Genomic DNA, 23,023 nt, shown 5'->3' on the forward strand with positions numbered 1-23,023 from the left:
ATGTGTGGGAGGGTGCAGGGAAGGGGGGCGGGGACTCCACGCACTGTACCCGCCCAGCAGGGCGGCAACATGCTGTTCCCAGATTTGCATGTCAACATGGTCCTGCCCATGTTGACATGAAATGACCAGAAGCAGTAAAGTCACGGCAGGAGCGGTCACATGACCACTCTGAGCCTGGGGAGAGGGGCTGACAGCAGGGCAGGTAAAGTGGTCTCTATCTACTTACCTGCCCCAATGTAGCCCAATAGGGAAATAATAAAAAAAAGTCAAAAGAAGCCGGATAACCCCTTTAAGTGAACGCAGATTTTCCCATTACTGAGATAGGAGATGGCAGTTGGTGATCATAAAGTTCTATGGAGAATTGGAACGTGGCTTCAGAAGTTGTAGCAGAATATCTTTGGGCGTCCAGCTCCTTCCCACGTCACTAATGTAAAGTTTGCCCTCACTTGATGCAAGTTTTACCCATGAAAAGTGAAGGATTAGTCCAGAAGAAAGAAGCCGCTCTCTCTGATAAGAAATATTACACAGTTTTACGTGTATTGATCTATGAAATGAAAAATTACTTTTTAAGTAGCTTAGATCATTATGATTGTAGCCATACCAATTATCTTTTTTTTATCTTTCTTTTATTGCTAACGTTTTAAATGTAACAGATGGAATAGAGGTGATTCAAAAGATACATTATTTCCTTTTGAGTTTTTGGTTTTTTTTTTAACTCCAAAGAGGAGCTTGGACATGTGTTGGCATAATTCACTGCAAGAACCCTGCTTTTACAAGTGATCAGCGCATGCAATTCTGTTGTGAGTGGGCGGTGGGGTTACAAAGGGGGCCGTCTCTGTCTAAGGCTGCTTTCACACATCCGTTTTTTGCTATGCGGCACAATATGGCGCTTTGCGGGAAAACCGCATCCGTTGTTTTTTTTTTGCCGCCGGGTGCGGTTTTTCCACATAGACTTTTATTAGCGCTGGATTGTGCCACATGGCCTTGCGTTGAGTCCGGTTTTTGCCGGATGCGGCATATTTAGCCGATGCGGCAGCCGGATGAAACATTCAAGTGAACATTTTTGTCTGCTGCGAATAAACGGCATCGCGCCGAATGCAAGCCTATGGACGCCGGATGCGGTTTTTTGCACTGCGCATGCTCAGTATCAAGCCGCATCAGTCAAAAAACGGACGGGCCGCATGGAAAAACTTATGCAATGGATCAGTTTTTTTCACCGCATCCGTTGCATAGGTTTTTGAGTTGGATTGAACCGCACTGCAAAAACCGGATGTGTGAAAGCAGCCTAAGGCTATGTGCGCACGTTGCGTACAGTCACTGCAGAATTTTCTGCAGCGATCTGAAGAGCACATGTGCGCTTCATATCGCTGCAGAAAATGTCCGTAGAAAAAAAAAAAAAAAGCCGATTCCATGCGCTCTGCCTGCAGCTCCTCCCATAGACAGAGCAGGAGCTGCCGGCAAAACGCACGGAAGAAGTGACATGTCACTTCTTGAACGCAGCTCTTCGGGCAGCAGCCGAAAGCGCTGCGCTCCAAGACGCCACGTGCGCACGGCCCCTGCACAATCTCCATAGACTGTGCAGGGGACGCAGGACGCATGCAGTTACGCTGCGCTACAAAGCGCAGCGTAACTGCATGTATTTATGCAACGTGCGCACATAGCCTAACCCCTTATATACTGCAGTCGCTGATAACCATCGCTTCTCAGGGGTTAAATTACCAGGATCACAGTTAAGTCCGATCCCAGCAATTAATAAAGCAATTGTGGTCAGCTGTATAATAAAGCCAGCACTTGCCTGAATCTGCTTCATACGTGGCCTGCCGAAATGTGATGTCAGGCGTTGGATCAGGTCTGTATGTGTGCTGGAGGTTCAATGGCCGGGAGTACATACAATGTGCAATATGACGAGAAGCCATCGTTAAAGGGAACCTGTCACCAGATTTGTCCCTTTTTAAAACGGTCACCACCACCAGGGAGTCCTTATATACAGCATTGTAGGATACTGTATATAAGAGCTCAGGCTGCTCTGTACAAGGTAAAAAAACATTTTTTTATACTCACCTAAGGGGTGGTCGGGTCCAATTGTTGTCGCTGCTCTCGGGTCCGATGCCTCCCTCCATCTTGTGTGATCATAGTCCTCCTCCAAGCCCCATGTTGATTATGTGTCCTACGTCATCCACACATAAGCCTCCACTGAACTCCTGCGCATGCGCAATTTGATCTGAAAGCAGATGAAAGTATTGTAGTGCACATGGGTGGGCGGTCTTTGACCTTTCCTCACGCCTGCATATTACAGTACTTTGCTCTGCCTTCAGCAGGGCAGATCATAGTGCACATGTGAAGGAGCGCAATGGCGGCCTCATGGATGATATAGGACGCGTCAGCCACACGGAGCTGGGAAGGAGGACGGCAACTGCACAAGATGGAGGAGGTGCCGGACTGAGAGCAGCGACACCCATCGGACCGGATCACCAGCAGGGGAGTATCATAAAGGTGTATTTTATGTTCTACAAAGCGGCCTGGGCTGTTATATACAGTATTCTAGAATGCGGTATATAAGAGCTCACTGGTGGTGGTGAAAATTCTGGCGACAGGTTCCCTTTAACTTCTGAAATATGAATTTGCTGCAGATTTTGCCACTAATTTCAGGTATAGGTCAATTCCGGGCGGCTGCTAGCTGATATTTTTAGGGTGGGGGGGCTCCCAATAATGTGGCGCTCCCCATCCTGACAATACCAGCCTCCAGCCGTATGGCTTTACCTTGGATGGTATCAAAATTGGGGGGGGACCGCACGCATTTTTTTTTTTTAATTATTATTTATTTTTACTACACGATATAGACCCACCCACCGGCAGCTGTGATTGGTTGCAGTGAGACAGCTGTCACTCAGCGTGGGGGTGTGTCTCACTGCAACCAATCATAGGCGCCGGTGGGCAGGGAAAGCAGTGAATACGAGATGGAATAATGAGCGGCCGGCATTTTCAAAAGAGGAAAAGCCGCCGGAGCTTTGTGACAGCCGTGCAGCGCCGCGCCCGTGATCAGTGAGTAGGAAAGAGAGAGGAGGAGAGACCGAGAGAGAGAGAGAGATTGACCGACATCTACAGACCTCATTCATTTACAGTGTTCTCTGCTACATGCGATAAATGTATTTAGAAAAAAGCATGTCACTAGGATGGTGTGTGCGCCTTCCGTGTGACATCCGTTTTTTTTCTCGCACCTATAGACTTGCATTGGAGAGACTCGCGCGAGAAACTCAAAATCGCAGCATGCTCCAATTTTTTTTTTCTCCGTCCGAATTGAGCTGAGAAAAAAAAGCAGATGGGAGCTGCCTCATTGCTTAACATTGGTTCGAGTGCAATGCGAGATTTTCTCACATTGCACTCGTGCGAGTCAATCGCAAGTGTGACGCCGGCCTTAGAAGGAGAACATTGATTGCAGGGCTGTAAACCTAAAAAGTAGTTATGTGAGTGAGAATACAAGAAAGTACGCTCAAAGTACAAGGATAAATGTTTATTTTTGGGTCATGCAGGAAATCCTGCAGACGGACACTTGTGAAAATCCTGCCGAACAAACAAGTGTTCATTTCCTGCTGACTTGTTCCATTTTCGGCAGGTGACCAGCTGAGCTGTCACTGAAATGAGATGTCCACTACTTGGACAACCCGGTCTTAAAGGGAACCTGTCACCTGATTAATGCTGCCCAAACCAAGAGTACTGGTTGTACAATTACAGGTTTCCATGAAACGCGCTGGCGTTTCAGAGAGAATATATTTTAAAGGTCCGGCCAGGGACCATAGGCAGAGGCGAGATTAGTCCGGCAACATCACTAGCCAGAGTCACCCAGCACCACTCCAGATGACTGACAGATCTCTAGTTATGGGACCTGTCATTTCCCATTAGCACCGCTAAGAGAAGCTGACCAGGGAGTGGCGGTGGACTGGTCTGAACGGAATAGAAGCCATTCTTTTTGACTGTAACGGTATTTTGTATAAGGTAAATCTTAATTATTTAACCCAGACTGGAAATCCAATTTATTCTTAAAATGTATAAACTTCTGTTTGCAACAATCAGTGAAACAGAAACTATATAGATAGCCCAATCTGTCAGCAAAATCTCCTCCCCCCCAAACTATTTATATATGCTTTTTCAAAGAAAAGTCCTTCAGTACCTTTACATGGCCAGTAGTGATGAGCGAGTACTAAAATGCTCGGGTGCTCGAGGCTCGGGCCGAGCATCCCAAAATACTCGTGTACTCGGCCCGAGCACCGAGCCCAATGTTATCCTATGGGAGACCCGAGTATTATTCTGAAATGACCCCCGGCAGCATGTAGAAACCATAAAACTGTAAATTAAAAAAAAAAAACGTGCATGTGTGTGTAAGCGTGCATATATATATATACACGCGGAGTGGAGTGCGGGAGGGGCCGTAGCCGAGCGGGGAAGTGTCGGGCTAAAGGCACGGTCACGCTGTGCAGGCCGGCCAATCACTGCAATTCCACAAGTAACAGGGCTGTGGCATTGCAGTGGTCTGCCAGCCAATCCCTGCATAAGGGCTGGCTCTAAAAAGAGCGCCAACATGAAGACCATGAGTACAGCACGAGTATCGCGAAATTACTCGGTCCCCGCCGAGTAGCCCGAGTACAGTGATACTCGTGCGAGTACCAAGTAGTGACAAGCATACTCGCTCATCACTAATGGCCAGTCCTTTTTCCGTTACTGAGAAATCGGTGTTTGAATTGATATAAAAATGAGGCTGAAGAAATATGGTAGATCTGAAGCACCTGTCACTCCAGCTCTATTCCCCGCACCAGCACTGCCTCCTCCTGCGTTACGGACTCCTTTTTCTGAAGTTACACTGTATAAGATGTCACGCAACCAGGAGGCAGCACTGTGTGAGAAATAGAGCTGGAGTGACAGAGGCTTCTGATCTCCCATAGCCATTTCCATGTCGATTCAAACGCTGATTTCTCAGTAATGGAGAAACTGGCCATGTAAATATTAGAGAAATGGAGGTCATGGCCCATCAGGAATGGGATAACATTTGTCAGAATCTGGCTATATATGCATCAGGTCATAACAGGCAACGGTGCTCTACTAAAGTACAAAAAATATCCTGTTAATTCAACTGCAAAAATGTTGATTTTTTTTTTTTATGAAAAGAAAAAACTAGGAATAAATCTGAGTAAACAGGAATATGAAATGTCAGCGATCGAAAGTAGTTTTTAGCTTGCAGCAAAAAATCCAATAACTTGTAAATGTGCTATGAAACGCTTCACTAGTCAGTATGTGTATACAAGGAGATCGCGGTGTGCGGTGGGAAGGACGCGACCGCTTCATATTACACTGCATTATGAGGATAATGAACTCGCATTTAGATGCAATTTGCTACTATTCAGGTAATTTAACAAAAGACAACAACCCCACATCTCCTGCCATGGATTGCTGCCATCACAAAATGACCAATATCACCCAATTATTACTCTAGCGTAAAGTGAATACGGTGTTAACCCCTTGCTCATACAGATTTGTATATTTATATTCTACAAGCAAATGCCCTGTAATATGCATCCGACCTTTGATATTAGCTCCCACAGTGACCATGAGCCCGATCCTACTGACAAGGCATGGAACATGGCCGCTGCTTTATTCCATTATTCCACATCCGTGGTGGCAGTTACACTCACACATGTGTGGGTGTGTATATGTGTGTGTATAATGTATGTATGTATGTATGTATGTATGTATGTATGTTTGTATGTACGTAAGTAAACTGCCTGTAAATTGCTGTGTTTTCCTTCTCCCCTTCCCCTGTATTTTACTTAGGGACTAGAAGTTTAGGGACGGTCAGCCACCGTGGAACGGAGGCATCATTGAAAATTAGGGCGAACTTCCTCTGTTGATAGGAAGGTGATATTGGGGATAGGGCCATGATAGGCTAATTTTAGGCCTGGGGAATGGCAATATCCTTTCACATTTGCTAGCCAGTGTTGCCATTTTTTGCACCTATATTATTATACTGTTCTTAAATTGATTTAATAAAATAATATTTTATGGGAACTGTTTTGGTTACGCTATAATAATTTTTCCCTATTATGGTTATCGATTGGTATACTTTTGATTTCCACACCCCCATAGACTTGTATCCTATTCTCGGATGCCCTCACAGCATGCAGCAATATTTTTCTCATGCCGAATCAGCATGAGAAAAAATAAAAAAAAACATGGATCAACACTGCCCCAAAGTATAACATTGTGGTGGGTGCTATCCGACAAAACATGGGATAGCACTCAGCCATGTTATACGCTCATATCTCAATGACTATATAACAGAAGACGGATTGGCTTATTAGTAATTACTGATACAATTTAGCAGCTTTTGACAACAATTGTACAATTAAGGCTGCATTCACATAGTTTAATTGGACCAGGCAAGGAAGCCATGGAAGCACAAGAGAAAGTGCATGGCAAGTTTGTGTTGGGTTTGTTTTCTTCATTTTAAGCTTTGCAACGTGTGTGATTTATTTTCCAGGAGTAGCAGATTTTCCTATAGATTCATGGGTAACTCACATCAGAATCCGCTAAACACCGAGATCCTTGCAAATGTTACCTTCCTTATTGAACACAATGGGGAAATACTTTAGGTTATGCACAAAATAAAATCCACATGGTGCGTAATAAAACTCGATTTATGCCATATGGAGAAGGTTTGGTGCTACTGAAGATTTTCCGCCCAGAAAAAAACTGCAGCATATCTTCCCAGTATGAACATAGACTAAGGCTGATGCCAAACGGGGATTACTGCAAGTGCTCGAATGACACTCAGCTCACGCTCGCAGCACAGCGGTAGCCGACAGTCATGCGACTGTGGTCCGATCGTGCGATCAGACCACAGCTGCGGAGGGGAAGGAGGGATTTATCTCCCTATCTTCTCAGTTGCTGGCTGATGCGAGAATCACACTGCACTCACGTAACACTGGTGTAACGCGAGAGCAATACGATGTTTCTCTTGCCCCATAGACTTAAATGGGTGCGAGTGAAACAGGATCACATTCAACCCACAGCATGCTGCAACTGTTTTCTTGGTCCAATTAGGGCTGAGAAAACAATCACTCATGGGAGCGGGCACATAGAGTAATATTGGTTTGAGTAGAATGTGATTTTTTTTTTTTTTTTTTTATATCATATTCCACTCGCTCCGTATTACTCGCTGTGTGTGCTGATCCGCAGGTACGTCCACAGGTTTCCTGCAGCAGCTCCCCAGAATCCGCAGCTATACATAGCTGCGGGATTCCAGCTAAATATCTGCGGAAAACCTGCGGCCATTCGTGCGACTTACCTGCGGAAGTCCCGGCCTCTATCTCCATAGCGGAGAGGCGGGATTTCCTCAGGAATAATTGACATGTAGTTATGTGCGGCTGCGGGACATCCACAACATATTCCGCAGCCGCACATACCGCAGCATGGACACAGACACTCCCCATGTCCCATAGGATAACATGGGGAGTGTCTGTACATGCTGAAACCTGCGGATTTATCTGGAAAATCCAGATAAATCCGCAGGTTTTCAGCGGCAAAATCCGCAGGAGCAAGCTCCCGTGAGCACATAGCCTAATAGTGTGAAGCACTACCTAAGGCCACTTCACAAAGGAGTGCATTGATCAGTATTTTGCATCAATATTTACAAGTCAGAAAACCAGGAGTGGAACTGGGAAAGGCATGATAGAAAGGTTTGTGCCTCTTCAGTGTTTCGGACATATCTGATGTCTATGGATAAATATTACACAAATTAAACAACCTGATGTTACCTTCTCACACTGAAGATGCCAGTGTAGCACTAGAGGTAGAGCGGACTCAATATACTTGCCAATAATCCACATACCTTTGGAGGTTTAAAAGGGTATTCGGGAGTAAATGTGATGTCAAGGAAAAATACACCGCCTTCATAGACCGAGCCAGGAGGACCCAGGATAGTAGATCTCCATTCATAGATATTGTCTCCTTTTGGACCAGCGCTGATGGGGAAAAAGGAAAACATGTAAATATTAGGATCTATATTATCTGTTAGATGCATTTTCATTGACTAAAAGCTTCTCAGTACTATCTACATAATTGTGAATTATTTTTTGGGATTTCTGTCCGGATCATTCTCATCTAGAAATACTATAGAATTCATCATGGCACATCATGGTAAAGAATTTTTTGAGGATCTGAAAAAAAAACTATTGTTGCTCTACATAAAGATGGCCTAGGCTATAAGAAGATTGTCAACACCCTGAAGCTGAGCTACAGCACGGTGGCCAAGACCATACAGCAGTTAAGATAGATTCTACTCAAAGCATGCCTCGCCATGGTCAACCAAACAAGTTGAGTGCATGTGCTCTGCATGATATCCAGAGGTTGTTTTTTCAAAATAGACGTAAGGCTATGTGCGCACAGTGCGTTTTTCGCGGCGTTTTTGCGCGTTTTTCGGGTGCGTTTTTGGCCTCAAAACTGCATGACTTTGCTTCCCCAGCAAAGTCTATGAGTTTTCAATTTTGCTGTCCGCACACAACTTTTTTTTTTAAGCTGCGTTTTTGAGCTTAAAAAAAAATGGACATGTCAATTCTTTCCTGCGTTTTTCTGCGTTTTCCCCCCATGCAATGCATTGGAAAAACGCAGAGATCAAAAACGCAGCAAAACGCAGCCAAAAACGCACCAAATCATGGTAAAAACGCATGCATTTTTTTGCCACGGGTGCATTTTTGTGTGTTTTTAGCAGCCAAAAACGCACAAAAACGCAGCGTCAAAAAAACGCAGTGTGTGAACTTAGCCTAAAAGTATTGCAAGAATTGCTGCAGAGGTTACAAGGGGGGGGGGGGTTTAGCTTATCTGTGCTCAGACTATACACTGCATCAAAGTGATCTGCATGGCTGTCGTCCCAGAAGGAAGCCTCTATGTAATGTATAAACACCAGCGCCACCATCTCCTATGTGATGTTTATACACCTGCCACACTACATCATATGTAATGTATGAACCAGTCCTGCTGTGTAATATGCATCTGTGTACAGTACAACTCAATTATTTACAAAAGATTTCACTGCTCTCCAGATCAACTCAAACCTGGAAAAGCAGGTACGAGACGTACCATTATCAAAACAACGTTCGATTACTGCTGCATCAAAAAGAAATAGTTCCAGCTATCATATTTGGGGGTGGGGTAAATAATTGTTTGCCCAAATATAGCAGGATAATTTTCAAGTTGATAATTTTTTATGGCCAGCAAATTATGTTAAGGCTAAGGACACATGACGAGTAAAATGGACTGAGTAAAATGCTGTTTAAAAAAAAAACGCATTCCACTTTGACCCCTATTACTCTATGGAGTCACTCCAATGAGCAAATTTATTCTTGGCCCTAATCGGACAGAGAAAACAGTCGTAGCATGCTGCGGGTGGAATCTGATTATTTTCCTCTCGTACCCATACAAGTCTATGGGTGCGAGAGAAACATTGCACTGCACTTGCATTACACCGGAGTGCAGTGCGATATACACACAGTCTGACAATGGAGGAGATGGGGAGATTAATCCCTCCCTCTCCTCCGCAGCTGTGCTCCGATCGAAGGATCATATCACAGTGGCATGACACTCTGCTTACACGCCAGCAGAGCGGGACTCAAGTGTCATGCGATGCTCTCGCATTAATGCTCGTGTGGCCCCAGCCTAAATGTTCAGATGACACTTGGCAGAAAAAAAGGTTCCCTGCCTCTGCGGGGCAATCTTTGGAGGGTGATCTACCATGTTGTGCTCATATTTAACAAAAAGTTATATTAGCAAAAATAAAGAAAACATATGCAAATCATTATAAGACCACTCTTTTAAGGATAAGTTCACACATGCGCTCAAAGCAAGCAACAATATTTTTCTCATGCCGAATCTGTATGAGAAAAAAGGCGCAGTTCGGCACTGCCCCATAGTATAACATTGTGCTGAGTGCTATCCGACAAAACATGGCAGTCAAATCATGAAATAAAATCATGTAGGTTTTGTAACAATTTTTGCAATAAAACCCCAAAGCACTGCAAAAATGTGATTTGATTACAAAGAGAGAGAATTATTTCATCACAACATTGGAGTCGATGGGTGAAAAACGCTGCTAAACCGCACCAATAATTGCCATGCTGTAGATTTTTTTTTTCTGCATCAAAAACCACACGGAAAAAAACGCAGTGTGTGCACAGCAAATCAAAAAACCATTGACTTTGCTGGCTTTAGGAGAGTCATGCAGATTTAAAAAAAAACAAACAAACAAACAAAAAAAACGCATCAAAAACCGCATCCAAAACCACAGCGTGTGCACAGGGCCGTACAGTCATGTGTCTCATACAGCTTACTCAGGTAAGCACAACGGATAGGTATTTCACCCTCCTCTATTAGGCCCTGTGCGCACTAGAAAAAGGATTTTTCTTAAGAAATTTCTCAAGAAATTTCTTGAGTGAAAGATTAGCGCACTTGCGTTAAAAAACGCACCAATAACGCATGCGTTTTTTACGCATTTTTGGTGCGTTTTTCAGCAAGTTGGTCCCGGTGTTATTTTACCATTATCTATGGCAAAAAATGCAGGTACCTGCAGAAAAGAAGTGACATGCACATTCTTTTAAAGGGTCAGCTATTTAAAGGGTCATTAGGTGGCAGAGGCTGCTATCACTGGTACAACAACTACCCCTCTCAGAAACAAAGCGTCATCAGTGGGTGGTGCTGTCCCTGGGTGTCTTCCCAGTGCCATGCATCAGCAGGTGTGCTGCTGCTTCACGACAATGTGCCAAGTCACAAGTCTCACAAATCACAAGCTGCGATCAGGGTATCCTTCATGGAGCTTAACCATCCACGCTAAAATCCAAACCTGGCTCCCAGGGATTACTTTCCAATGAAAAAAAATAAACTTTTTTTTTTTGCTATGAAATTTGCAACCTCGAGAAGTTTTGATGGGAAAATTTAACCCCGCGCATTACAGTTTCTCTCCAAAAACCCTGCCTCCATTATAGTGAAAGGAGCTGGGAACTACAGGTTATTAATAGCAGCTGTGAGTGGTTGCTATAGGAACAAAGGAAATGGTTAGTATAATAAGCTTCAGTGTGAAATAATATATCGGTAGAGAGACGGATAGAGAGAGATAGAGAGAGAAACAGACAGTAAGAGGCAGAGAGATAGAGACAGACAGGGAAAGAGACAGAGAGAGACAGACAAACAAAGAGATACAGAGACACACAGGGAAAGTAACAGACAGACAGAGGGACAGACAAAAGCAGACAGGGAAAGAGACAGTCAGAGAGAGAATGACAGGCTAAGAGACTGGGAAAGAGACAAAGAAACAGTTTACTATCCCGGGCAATGCCAGGTAATACAGCTAGTTAGATATAAAAGTTAAAAGCCATGTAAAAAACCATCATTTAGCTCCATACGTAGACCAGGGAAGTGTCTGCATCTACGTGTTTCAGGCACAACCTGCCTTTGGTCATGATTAAAGGCAGGTTGTGCCTGAAACGCGGGGATGCAGACACTTTCCTAGTCTACTTATGGAGCTAAATGGATGTTATTTTACATGGCTTTTAACTTTTATACCTATTTTGCTATGTTTCAAAGTTTACTGAGCGGTGCTGGAATCTCCATTTTTTTGTACTTCACCGATCTCTGCACGCAGTCATACAGAGAAGACTGTCAATCACTCAACAGCACTGCCCACACTGGATTTCTTTTTGTACAAATACCAGGGATTTCAATGAATAAAATGTGCGATTTACTGTAACTTTTTCCATAAAAGAACGATATATAATCATGGCGATCATCTCCTCAATAACTTCCTGCCTGCATATCAGAGGCTGCAGATATTGCTGCTATTGTACAAATCCATATAATCACTATCGTCCTCTACCTACCGAAAATCCAAAATAAATTCAACCGAAATCACAAAACCGCAAAATCGACCTATCCTGGGAAATGAAGGGTGAAATTATTACCCAAGAGCGAGTACATGCTGCGGACGCTGCGCACAGCCCATCAATATCTGTTGCCATAATCAAGTGTAAATGTGATAACATGAGGCATGTTGATTAAGAGCTGGTGGAATGACCTCCTTCCCAAATAACGGAAATGGCTTGGTAATTATTTGTAGAACGGTGTTGAGGCGAGAGAACATGGAGACTGCTCTGTCTAGTGTCCCCTTAGGTTTCATTACAAATCACATTTGAAGGATATACATGGCTGTTAATTTGCTGTTGATCTTCAGTCTGGCACTCAACGTGGCAATAACAATGACAGTAACTCCAGTAATGACACCACGGCAGGAGTCCCTGGGGCAAAGGCCATAACACAAGGCAGGAGCACACTGCCAGTGCGGACACTCACACAACGCAGGAATCCACACCTAACCTCAGGGAACGAGTGCAAGGCTGAACGGGGAATAACATACACCATACAAACAGAACTTTTTGGATTTTCGGCTGTACATGAGGAAACAAACCTTACATGAAAGGGAGATAAATTAATATTTTACCACCTAACCACTACCTGCTCTGAGCTCAGGACTTGTGGTCACAGCAATAGCATGTGTTTCCTTACAACCACATGTACTTTACACATACTATATACACGCAATTACCCATTTATAGTTATTTTTAACTTCAATATTTATTAACAAAATCTATTTTGTTTTTCAGTATATAGTCGATTCCAGAAGCTATAAAACAAATGCCGAATTCTGACCTCCAAAAAATAACCTTAAAGGGGTATTCCTATCTCTAAGATCCAATCTCTATATGTAGTAGGTCCAATAATAATAATATTAGCAAATACCTCCAATTAGAAATGTAGTATAGTTCTGCTGATTCACTATGTCACTTACCTCATGTGCAGGGCATTGCAGAACCTTAGGTATCCATGGTTACGAGCACTAGCAACTAACTGGCACTAAATGTATGGTTGTAACCATGGATACCTAAGGTCCTGTAATGTCCTGCACATAGGTAATCAGTAGAATTATACTACATTTCTAATTGGAGGTATTTGCTATTATTACACCTACTACATATTATGATAGGATCCTGGGTATGGGAATAACTTTTGATATCTGAACCCCCCCACCGAAAAAAAGTAAGAAACTTTGTAATAACTTTTAAAGAAATCCGTATTTTATCCGTGCTTCCGAGAAAAAACTGACATGTCTCCGTGTGGATAATACGGACATACACATGATTCACATGGACACACAAACCATGTGAAAGCACGGTGGTGTGAAGATCCCCGTTAATTTAAATTAGTATGCATAGTATGTAAACGTGTCTTCGGTATGAGTGAAAAGGGACAACACAAGTACTGGAAACACAGACGTATGAAGGGGGCTTGCAGGGAGAAGGAGGTAACTGTAGAGAGATCACCACAGTGTGGAGAGGGGAGAAAGCATCTACTGTCTCAAAGAAAATAGACTACAAATAAGGAGGAAAAATGAAGAATTGAGTGCAGGATAGAAGCTGTGCTGATATAGGACCTAATGAAGGCAGAACAACCTAGATACACACAGACCTCACTTCTAGCCTACATTACAGGGAGGGAAAATCCTATAAGAGAAAAATCTTAAGCTTGGATCAGGCTGTCGACTGAACATCAGGGGATTTGAAAATGAATGAAAGAAAGATTGCAGACTGAAACTTTACATTTAGTTAATTAAAAAATATTTTTTTTTTATTCCAAGTCAGATGTGTGGTTTTAAGTAATAGCAAAATATTTTTAAAAGGTGAATGAATGTCCCTAAAATCTAAGATAGTAACACGAGCAGACAAATATTAACAAAACAATTGAAGAATTACGACATTCTATTGTTTCTACATTACCAGGAAGAACACAGCATTTATACAAACACAAAAAATGTGTTTGGAAATTTTAGCCACAATTATTAATATTGGAAGCTTAAAATCAAGCATAAAGCTATGTAGGTTTATAGAGAAACAATAAAATAGGCTTTAAAAAAACAAATTGTGTAATAAAAGGGCAATCTCAGTAAAGCCGAGTGTTTATGGGGATGGCAGGGGAGAAGTCTGTCGATTAAGTGAACATCCTGACAGCTACTTTTTATTTATGTATGGTCAGTCTAACATGCACACAAGCTGGTGCAGTCACTGTATATATGGCTACCATGAATTTTAGGTTTCTGATGTCATTAGTTCTGTCGATGTGTAAAGGGGGCATTACACGCTACGACATCGCTAATGCGAACTCGTTGTGGTCACGGAATTGGTGACGCACATCCGGCCGCATTAGCGATGCTGTTGCGTGTGACACCGATGAGCGATTTTGCATCGTTGCAAAAACGTGCAAAATCGCTCATCGGTGACATGGGGGTCCATTCTCAAAAATCGTTACTGCAGCAGTAACGAGGTTGTTCCTCGTTCCTGCGGCAGCACACATCGCTCCGTGTGACACCGCAGGAACGAGGAAGCTCTCCTTACCTGCCTCCCGGCCACAATGCGGAAGGAAGGAGGTGGGCGGGATGTTACGTCCCACTCAGCTCCGCCCCTCCACTGCTATTGGGCGGCCACTCAGTGACGTCGCTGTGACGCCGCACGGACCGCCCCCTTAGAAAGGAGGCGGTTCGCAGGTCACAGCGACGTCACCGGACAGGTATGTATGTGTGACGGGTCTGGGCGATGTTGTACGGCACGGGTAGCGATTTGCCCATGTCGCACAACAGATGGGGGCGGGAACACACACTAGCGATATCGGGACCGATATCGCAGTGTGTAAAGCCTGCTTAAAGGCAGGTGCCTATGGTAATTTTGAGAGCAAATCGTGGATACTAATGGAGACGTGTCACTTTATTAGAGTACGTAACTTGCACCAAAATTTAGGCACAACTTTTATTTTTTGCTACATTTATCATAAATTTGGGGTAAAAACTACAAAAGGTTTTAGATATACTTGACACTTTTGAAAATGGGTGTAACTTAAAATGTAACAATTTGCACAAAACTCTTGGCGTAAAAAATTTAAATAATTTATATCAACCAAAAGATGGTGAGAAACTAATGTCCATAAAACAGTTAGCTGAAACGCAGTTGAGCCTGCTGACCATCTGTTGTGTATGGGGACCCCCCCACACTATACATGATGTTGGGGTAGAGAATACCGAAGCATCGGGTAACTGTTTTCCCCTACCTTCCCGTTAAAAACACATGAATGGTGGGTCAAGCTGAGCGTTCTTGTACATAGGTGAGTCAGGGGACTTAAAAGGGGTTTTGCCACAAACAAAGTTTATTTTAATCAATAGATCTTGGAATAGTAATAAGTTCCACAATTAGATGTGTGTAAAAAAAAATGTTCCTGTGCTGAGATAATCTTATAAACTTGTCCTTGCTATGTACTGTGTAAGGTCTAAGACACACGGCATGAAAATCAGAGCGAGTGGAGTGCGATAAAACATCGCCTTCCACTTGGACCAATATTAGCCTGTGTGTCAGCACACATGAGCGATTATTTTCTCAGCCCTAATCGGACCGAGAAAACAATCGCAGCATGCTGCAACTGTAATGTGACACTCTTTCTCTCGCACCCATTCAAGTGTATGGGGTGAGAGAAAAATTGCACTGCACTCGTGGTACACCGGTGTAATGCGAGTGTAGAGCGAAAATGGCAATAGCTGGCAACGGAGGAGAGCGGGAGATAAATCCCTCCATCCCCTCCTCTGTGCCGACCCGCCCCTCCTCAGAGCTGGCCCGCCCCTCCTCAGTGTCGGCCCGACCCCTGCAGCTGAGGTCCAATCGCATGATCGGACCTCAGTCGCAGTGACACTTGCATGACACTTGGCTCTTGCTGTGCTGCCAGCGCGAGCCGAGTGTCATGCGAGGATCGCATTAGTCCCCATGTGACCCCGGCCTAATGGTTGTGTCTGACCGTACAAGGACATGGTCTCATCATCCCACATCTGCGCAGGGGAGGACGCAAAAGAGAATACAAACATTATAGCACAGGATCATAGATGATTCTTTTTGTAAAGTAAAACATTTCCCTGCCTGTTTAATTTCACAAAACATTATTTTACCTCAAAGAAATCATTATTTGCGATCCCCTGCTGTAATGTCTGTATACTTTCTTTTGCATCCTCCCTTGCCCAGGAGCTGTGGTATGATCAGACTATATCCTTGTACGGTCAGACACGGCCATTACACAGTACACAGCAGGGGAACATATACAGTATAAGATTATCTCAGCACAGGAACATTTTTTTTAAACACATCCAATCGTGGAAATTATTATTATTCCAAGATCTATTGATTAAATTAACTTTGTTTATGGAAAAACCCCTTTCATTCCAAGTCCGTGTCCACAAATATGGCATCACATTCACTGCTGCAGACAAGGCCCGCCAAACTTGACCACTAAGGGCGTGGAACAGGTCTGCGCAGTTCTAAGTGATGACTGGAGATGTGTAAATCACATTATCATTTTGATACAAAACTGAGGAAAGAGAGCACAAATAAGGCCTTACCAGATTAAAAATAGTGGTGTATAGAAAATTACACTCACAGAGAGTCACAACCCCTATGAAGGCTTGAAAGATAATTGCGGCTGCTGCAGCCCCATGTGGATTAATATTCGGTGCTTGAGAGGACAAGCGGGGTTAATGTCACACTACCATCAAATGAAGAAAATTGTTGATTATTAATAAAATGATTTTATTTCATAGGTCTACGCGTTTCAGGGATCCAGTCTCCTTCTTCAGGACAAAAAGAAGAATCAACAATAACAATTGTAGATTCTTCTGTTTGTCCTGAAGAAGGGGACTGGATCCCTGAAACGTGTAGACCTATGAAATAAAAGAAAATATTAATAATTAACAAATTTCTTCATTTGGTGGTAGTGCGGCATTAACCCTGCTTCTCCTCTCCAGCACCAAACATTATTATTTTGATGAAACAATGGAAACATATTCCCGGGGAGATCTTTACCACCTTGGGGCAGGTATGCTGGATACTAGTGCAACGCTTCCTGGCTGTGTCTGTGGTACCCACTGTACAGTGGTGGTGAATAATCGATTGCGGCTCTTTTTCCATAATTTGTGCAGGGGGATAGTTAAGCAGTTGTGTAGATGGCTGGACATATTAATGGATAGAAAGCATCTTGCTCATAATATACAATCCACTCAGCCACAATAGAAAATATACGGTAGTAATCCTCTTCTCTGAAGACTGAAATCCATTATAGCAGCCAACGGGGAAGATGGTGTCCTTTATGGCCGAATGCATGTTTGGGAGCTGTAAATGTGAACTACATAGCGAGATGTCAGGCCCTTCCTGAATCCAACCTAGTAGAATATCGCCCTCCTCACCCACTAGAGGTCAATCTAAGGCGCTATTCACACTGCATTTTTGCAGAGTTGATTTGAACATAGTTTGTGTATTTGCAGTCTATTATGTAACATGGAAATAATCCACTATGGCCCCACCAGGGGTTTGTCTGCATAACCCTTTTAGGTGGAACACCCGAATGCCCTGCAGTAATGCAGTGTGGATAGGGCCCAATAAAGTGAGCAAACTTAACAATGGAATTTCTTATGTAGGTTCAACAAGAGTATTAGCTAACCTTTGTGAATAGTGGGCAAACATGTCCATTTCATTGAGACTGGTGCTAATTTAATGAGAAGGGATGGGCATTTTGCACTTGTTCTCATGATTCTTTTGTACTCGCTGGAGATAAGCTGTCGCAGCCATACACAGCACTTGCACGTATAGTCATCCAAGAGTTCATTTGTATAAAGGGGGTTTAGCAGAAATAGCTCTTGGCCGAACGCCATCTAATGTATATGGCCAGCCATACTAAGCCCTGGCTGAGTTCTGCATGTTGTAAGCTATGCAGGGAAAATTCAATAGCATAAAATCATTACACGGTACAAGATGCAATACATCATAGCAGTGAAATATTGTCTTTCCACCAAGACCACGTCTATTCTCATCTTTCCAGGATACAAACACTGATAACATGATTAGTGCAGGACACCAATGTGTGATCATTGGGGGTACCCTTTAAGAAAATCCATTTATGTAAAGCACAACGCACAATACGACTTGTCTGATTGCCAATAATATTAAAGGAAATCTGTCAGGTCCAATATGCACTCAGAACCACGAGCAGTTCTGGGTACATATTGCTAGTCCCTGCCTAACTGTCCCTGTATACACTAGCCTAGATAAAGAGATCTTTAGAAAAGTATTTCTAAAGATCTTCTATCGCATGCTAATGAGCGAGGGGACTAGTCCCCTGGGTGTTAGTTCCCCTTGCTAGTTGGCCTCATTAGCATGTTAGTACGCCCCTGTGGGTGTGCTATCATGCTAATGAATGTGCATGTGCAGCGTCAAAGGATAATCTCACTCACCTCTCCGCTGCTATCGCCACCCGACACTGGATTTTTGCTCAGTGCGCTGCGCATGATCCCAAAGTTTGGTTCATGCGCACTATGAAGGACTATACGCGTCCTGGCTTCCAATTGAAGTAGTGTGCATGACCCAAACTCCGGGGTCATGCGCACTGAGCCAAAATCCAGCGTCAGACGCGATGGCAGCAGAGGTGAGTGAGATCATCCTCTGACGCTGCATATTCATTAGCATGATAGCATGCCCACAGGGACATACTAATATGCTAATGGGGGCGACTAGCCAGGGGAACTAACATCCAGGGGACTAGTGCCCTCGCTCATTAACATATGGTAAAAGATCTTTAGAAAAACTTTCTCTAAAGATCTCTTTATCTATGCTAGTGTATAGAGGAACGGTTAGGCAGGGATTAGCAATATGCACCCAGAACTGCTCGTGGTTCTGGGTACATATTGGACCTGACAGGTTCCCTTTAATGTTGGGAACTCCTTTAACCCTTCCCACAGAAGGAGGTTACTGTACATCCAGACTGTAAGTTACTTGAAAATCCCTTGTACAGTTACGCCCAGATTATTATATATATATAGTTAATTTTAATAAAACCTACGTCATATTTGAATCCCCTGGAAAGCCCCTTTCCTATTACAGCTCACAGACTGACACACTATGACGTGCCTTACATTGTCTGCTAATTGATAATTCTATGAATAGTCATGATCATCTGGAATAGATTCGGGGTACAGGTACAGCCCATAGCTCCACCTGCAATTCACTACTCTCTCTAGGCCAAAAAAAACACACAAAGTTGGCAGACTGGTTGTTTCAGAGAACATCTAATTGACAAGGTGCAGCCAGCCAAGATCCAATGCACAGTTGTAGACCTGCTAAACCTGAAAAGCCTCCAGTATAGTCCGGAGGTAAAAAGTATCTGACAAACCACTGCGGTGATGGTGACTGCCACTAAAGAACTAAACATTGTCATTCAATATGGAAAAATCCTATACAACCATGTGAAATGGTTCAGAAGCCTGAGATCAAGTAAATCCAAAGTCTTCAGACATTTTATTTGGACTTCTGGTTTATAGGAACTAGTGAAGCTGGGAACTAAAGCAGGCTAATATAACTCTGTAATACTCAAACTGTTCTATCAATAAAGTAGTAAGTCACCCAACACCTGAACCAGTGAGCCCATAACCTTTTCTATACACCTCTAGAACAACACTCAGCAACGCCTGAAGGAGCCTCCGGGACCCTGCTGCACGGTCATCACAGGAGAGCAGCCAGTAATGGGATACGGTACAGAGAATAGTGTTCCCCCGTGGAATTTTAGGGGCATTGCAGCTATAAGTCCCCTTACCTGGCAGCCAGACTGGCTTGCAAAGTCTCCTTAAGGAGAATAGTGTTCCCCCGTGGTCCCCACATAGCTTTCTCATGAGCCAGATCAGACACCCCCATACTTTGCACTGACGAGGGGCAAGCACCCCGAAACACCGTGTCTGCAAATTGGGATTCTGATCTGGCTTATATATCCTGAGTCATATTGCAAAGGATTGTCAAAAATCCACTTGTGACTTTTAGGATCGCTACTTCCAATAGGTGGCGCTGTGCTAGAGTTTGTCTCCTTTACTGGAGAGACAATTTGGGTACAGAGGTCAGACTCTCTTAACTCTCCATTGTTAAGAGGTCAGCAAGCCAGGAGTAAGAAGCAGCATGGATCTCAGAGGTTACGCATCGGGTTATGGTAGCCACAAGCAATTAGGGAGCAATATGCTTTAAAGCTATGGCAACAGTCCAATTAAAACTAGTTCTAGATTGGGAAATGTAATGAATTAAAATAGTTCCTGGATGGTTATCAAATATGTAAGAATGCCCGTGTCCAATAGTGTAATCCAGAAGGGAGTAATTACCATTTCTGTGTACTACAATAACTTACTCTGGATTTTATAGCTTTTGTAACAATGGAAACATTACATGAGAGGTGCACAACCTGCGGCCTAAGTACCCCATGCAGCTCTAGACTCCTTTCTGTGTGGCCCTGAATTATATCATATCACAGACAAGCCCGACACTGGAGCTTAATCGTGTATTTTCCATGTTAGGGAGTAAAGGAGTGTCAGGTAGCACCGTAGTGGTGAGTGACAATAGTGGCCCTGTCTGTGACTGTATGTAATCTAGGTAATGTGTAGATGATATAAAGAAGTAGCCATACATGAGGACTGGCTTAATCATTGTATTTTATGGAAGAAGGGAAACATTTGACTGTCGGCATTTCATATAAACTACAATGGAAAAAGCTGAGTGCATGGCCTTTTCCTTTCTGGATTGCAAACAGAAGAGAAGACAACTTCTAGCCTCCTGATAGCTGGGGAGTCCTAAAGATGGAATCGACATCTATTAGATATTTACGTTCTTATATTTAATTCAGGTCCATGGTGTTGGTTCAATCTGACAAGGTGTCCCCCGAACCAATAAAAGGATGTGTGCCCATTACACAAACATCTAAATCTCAAATATTTAGAGTTAAAATGCATAAAATGATAAAAGAAAATTCATGGGAAATTCTAAAAAAAAGGTTAACCAATATCAAGTTTCTAACTTTCTACTTTTTGGCTGCCCCGAAGAATCATAGAAACATGTCAGAATATCACATGCACCCAAAGAGTTGCACCCATAGCCCATTGGCACCAATTTAATCTTCGTTACTGGAAACCGAACACAAAAGTCAGAGATTTCTACTAATGGAGAACTAGCTATGGCAGTGTGGGTATAAATCTAAGAAGTGCTCTTTGTTCTGGAAGCTGGTAGTGGTATGAGCCCAGTGACTCCTACAATGTGATGTTTGGAGGATAGATATATATGACAGATCAGAAGATCATTTTAGTTTTTTTTTTATGTCTACATAAAGTTCCATGAAATGTTTTAACCGATAGCAACACGAGAGTCCTAGTTAGGGTTCGCTCACACTGGCGTATAAAAAACAAAAACGGTCCCATTCTCATCCAGAAAATAGAATTAGACTTAAGGCTCTTCTTCACTTACGTACCGCTTCTGATGCGGGAGCAACGGGAGCAATATGCTAATGACCCTCTGCTGCGAGTGTCAGCCGAGGGTCATGCGACTGTGTTGCGATCTTGAGATCGTATCACATCGCATCACAGATACGGAGAAAAGGGAGGGAGCACTTTCTCCCATCTCCTCTGTCTGTCTCTGCGTGCACCGCAGTCGCATAACATGCGAGTGCAGTGCGATTTTACACACAAGTGAGCCGAGACTCGGTGCAAAACACAGCATGCTGCGATTGCACTGAGAGCACAATTCGTGTGTAGAAAAAAACGGGACAGAGGAAACTGTCTCACTGATTTACACTGGTGCGAGTGCAATCTGATTTTTTATCGGATCGCACTCGCACCAGGAAATCGTGAGTGGAAAAGAGCCCTTAAGCGGGCTTTACACGCTGCGACATCGCTAATGCGGAGTCGTTGGGGTCACGGAATTCGTGACGCACATCCGGCCGCATTAGCGATGCCGTTGCGTGTGACACCGATAAGCGATTTTGCATCGTTGCAAAAACGTGCAAAATCGCTAATCGGCGACATGGGGGTCCATTCTCAAATCTCGTTACTGCAGCAGTAACGAGGTTGTTCCTCGTTCCTGCGGCAGCACACATCGCTGCGTGTGACGCCGCAGGAACGAGGAAGCTCCCCTTACCTGCCTCCCGGCCGCTATGAGGAAGGAAGGAGGTGGGTGGGATGTTACGTCCCGCTCAGCTCCGCCCCTCCGCTGCTATTGGGCGGCGGTTCAGTGACGTCGCTGTGACGCCGCACGGACCGCCCCCTTAGAAAGGAGGCGGTTCGCCCGTCACAGCGACATCGCCGGACAGGTATGTATGTGTGACGGCTGTTGTGCGACACGGGCAGCGATTTGCCCGTGTCGCGCAACAGATGGGGGTGGGTACCCACACTAGCGATATCGGGACTGATATCGCAGTGTGTAAAGTAGCCTTTACTGTTAATTCGGTTTCTACGAACCATCCACGACAGTACCAGAGGTGGTTGCCTCCTGATTCTAATTAAGAACAGGAAACACAAAGAGGTTAAATAGTGCCTTCCTTCCCTCCATCTTCAGTGTTTTTCTAAAGGACCACACTGGTATGAATGCTTACAATATTTAACAATAAGGAATCAACTAACCATAATGAACAAACAGAGGGAAATCTACCCATACTGTCGTGGAGGGTTCTTAGAAACCGAATTACTAGTATTTGTAATTCTTTTTTCTCTAATCCACTCCATAACAGCACCACAGGAGAAATACCAAAGAATAAAGCTAGGGAGGGACAATAGCCTGGAGGACTTTCCTCTGAAAAGCTAAATCTTTTATTAGACATCAGATCTAATCTATAGTACTTGGCAAAGGTATGGACCAAGGACTAGGCGGAGGCTCTGCAGAATTGCTCATTGGATGCAGTAGCCCTTTTAGTCCAGGAGAAAGACATAGCTCTGGCAGAATGAACTTTTAGTGATATCGGAGGAAACCGATCTTGAGTTCTATATGATTCATGATTGCTTTCCTTATCCAATTTGCCAGAGTGCTTCTTGAAGCTTTCTTCTCCTTATTCAATCCAC

At 43.7% G+C, this 23,023-nt stretch overlaps 1 protein-coding gene across 1 annotated transcript in view; it reads right to left on the minus strand.

Moving 5' to 3' along the window:
* UBE2E1 (ubiquitin conjugating enzyme E2 E1) overlaps positions 1-23,023 on the minus strand; it is a 66,447-nt gene that overhangs the window by 17,295 nt on the left and 26,129 nt on the right. Inside the window, exon 3 of the mRNA XM_075316657.1 lies at positions 7,880-8,012. Within this exon, the coding sequence (XP_075172772.1) occupies positions 7,880-8,012 (133 nt within the window). The remainder of the gene's footprint in view (positions 1-7,879; positions 8,013-23,023) is intronic.

The sequence above is a fragment of the Anomaloglossus baeobatrachus genome, chromosome 6, assembly GCF_048569485.1.
Source record: "Anomaloglossus baeobatrachus isolate aAnoBae1 chromosome 6, aAnoBae1.hap1, whole genome shotgun sequence".
Taxonomy (NCBI): Eukaryota; Metazoa; Chordata; class Amphibia; order Anura; family Aromobatidae; genus Anomaloglossus; species Anomaloglossus baeobatrachus.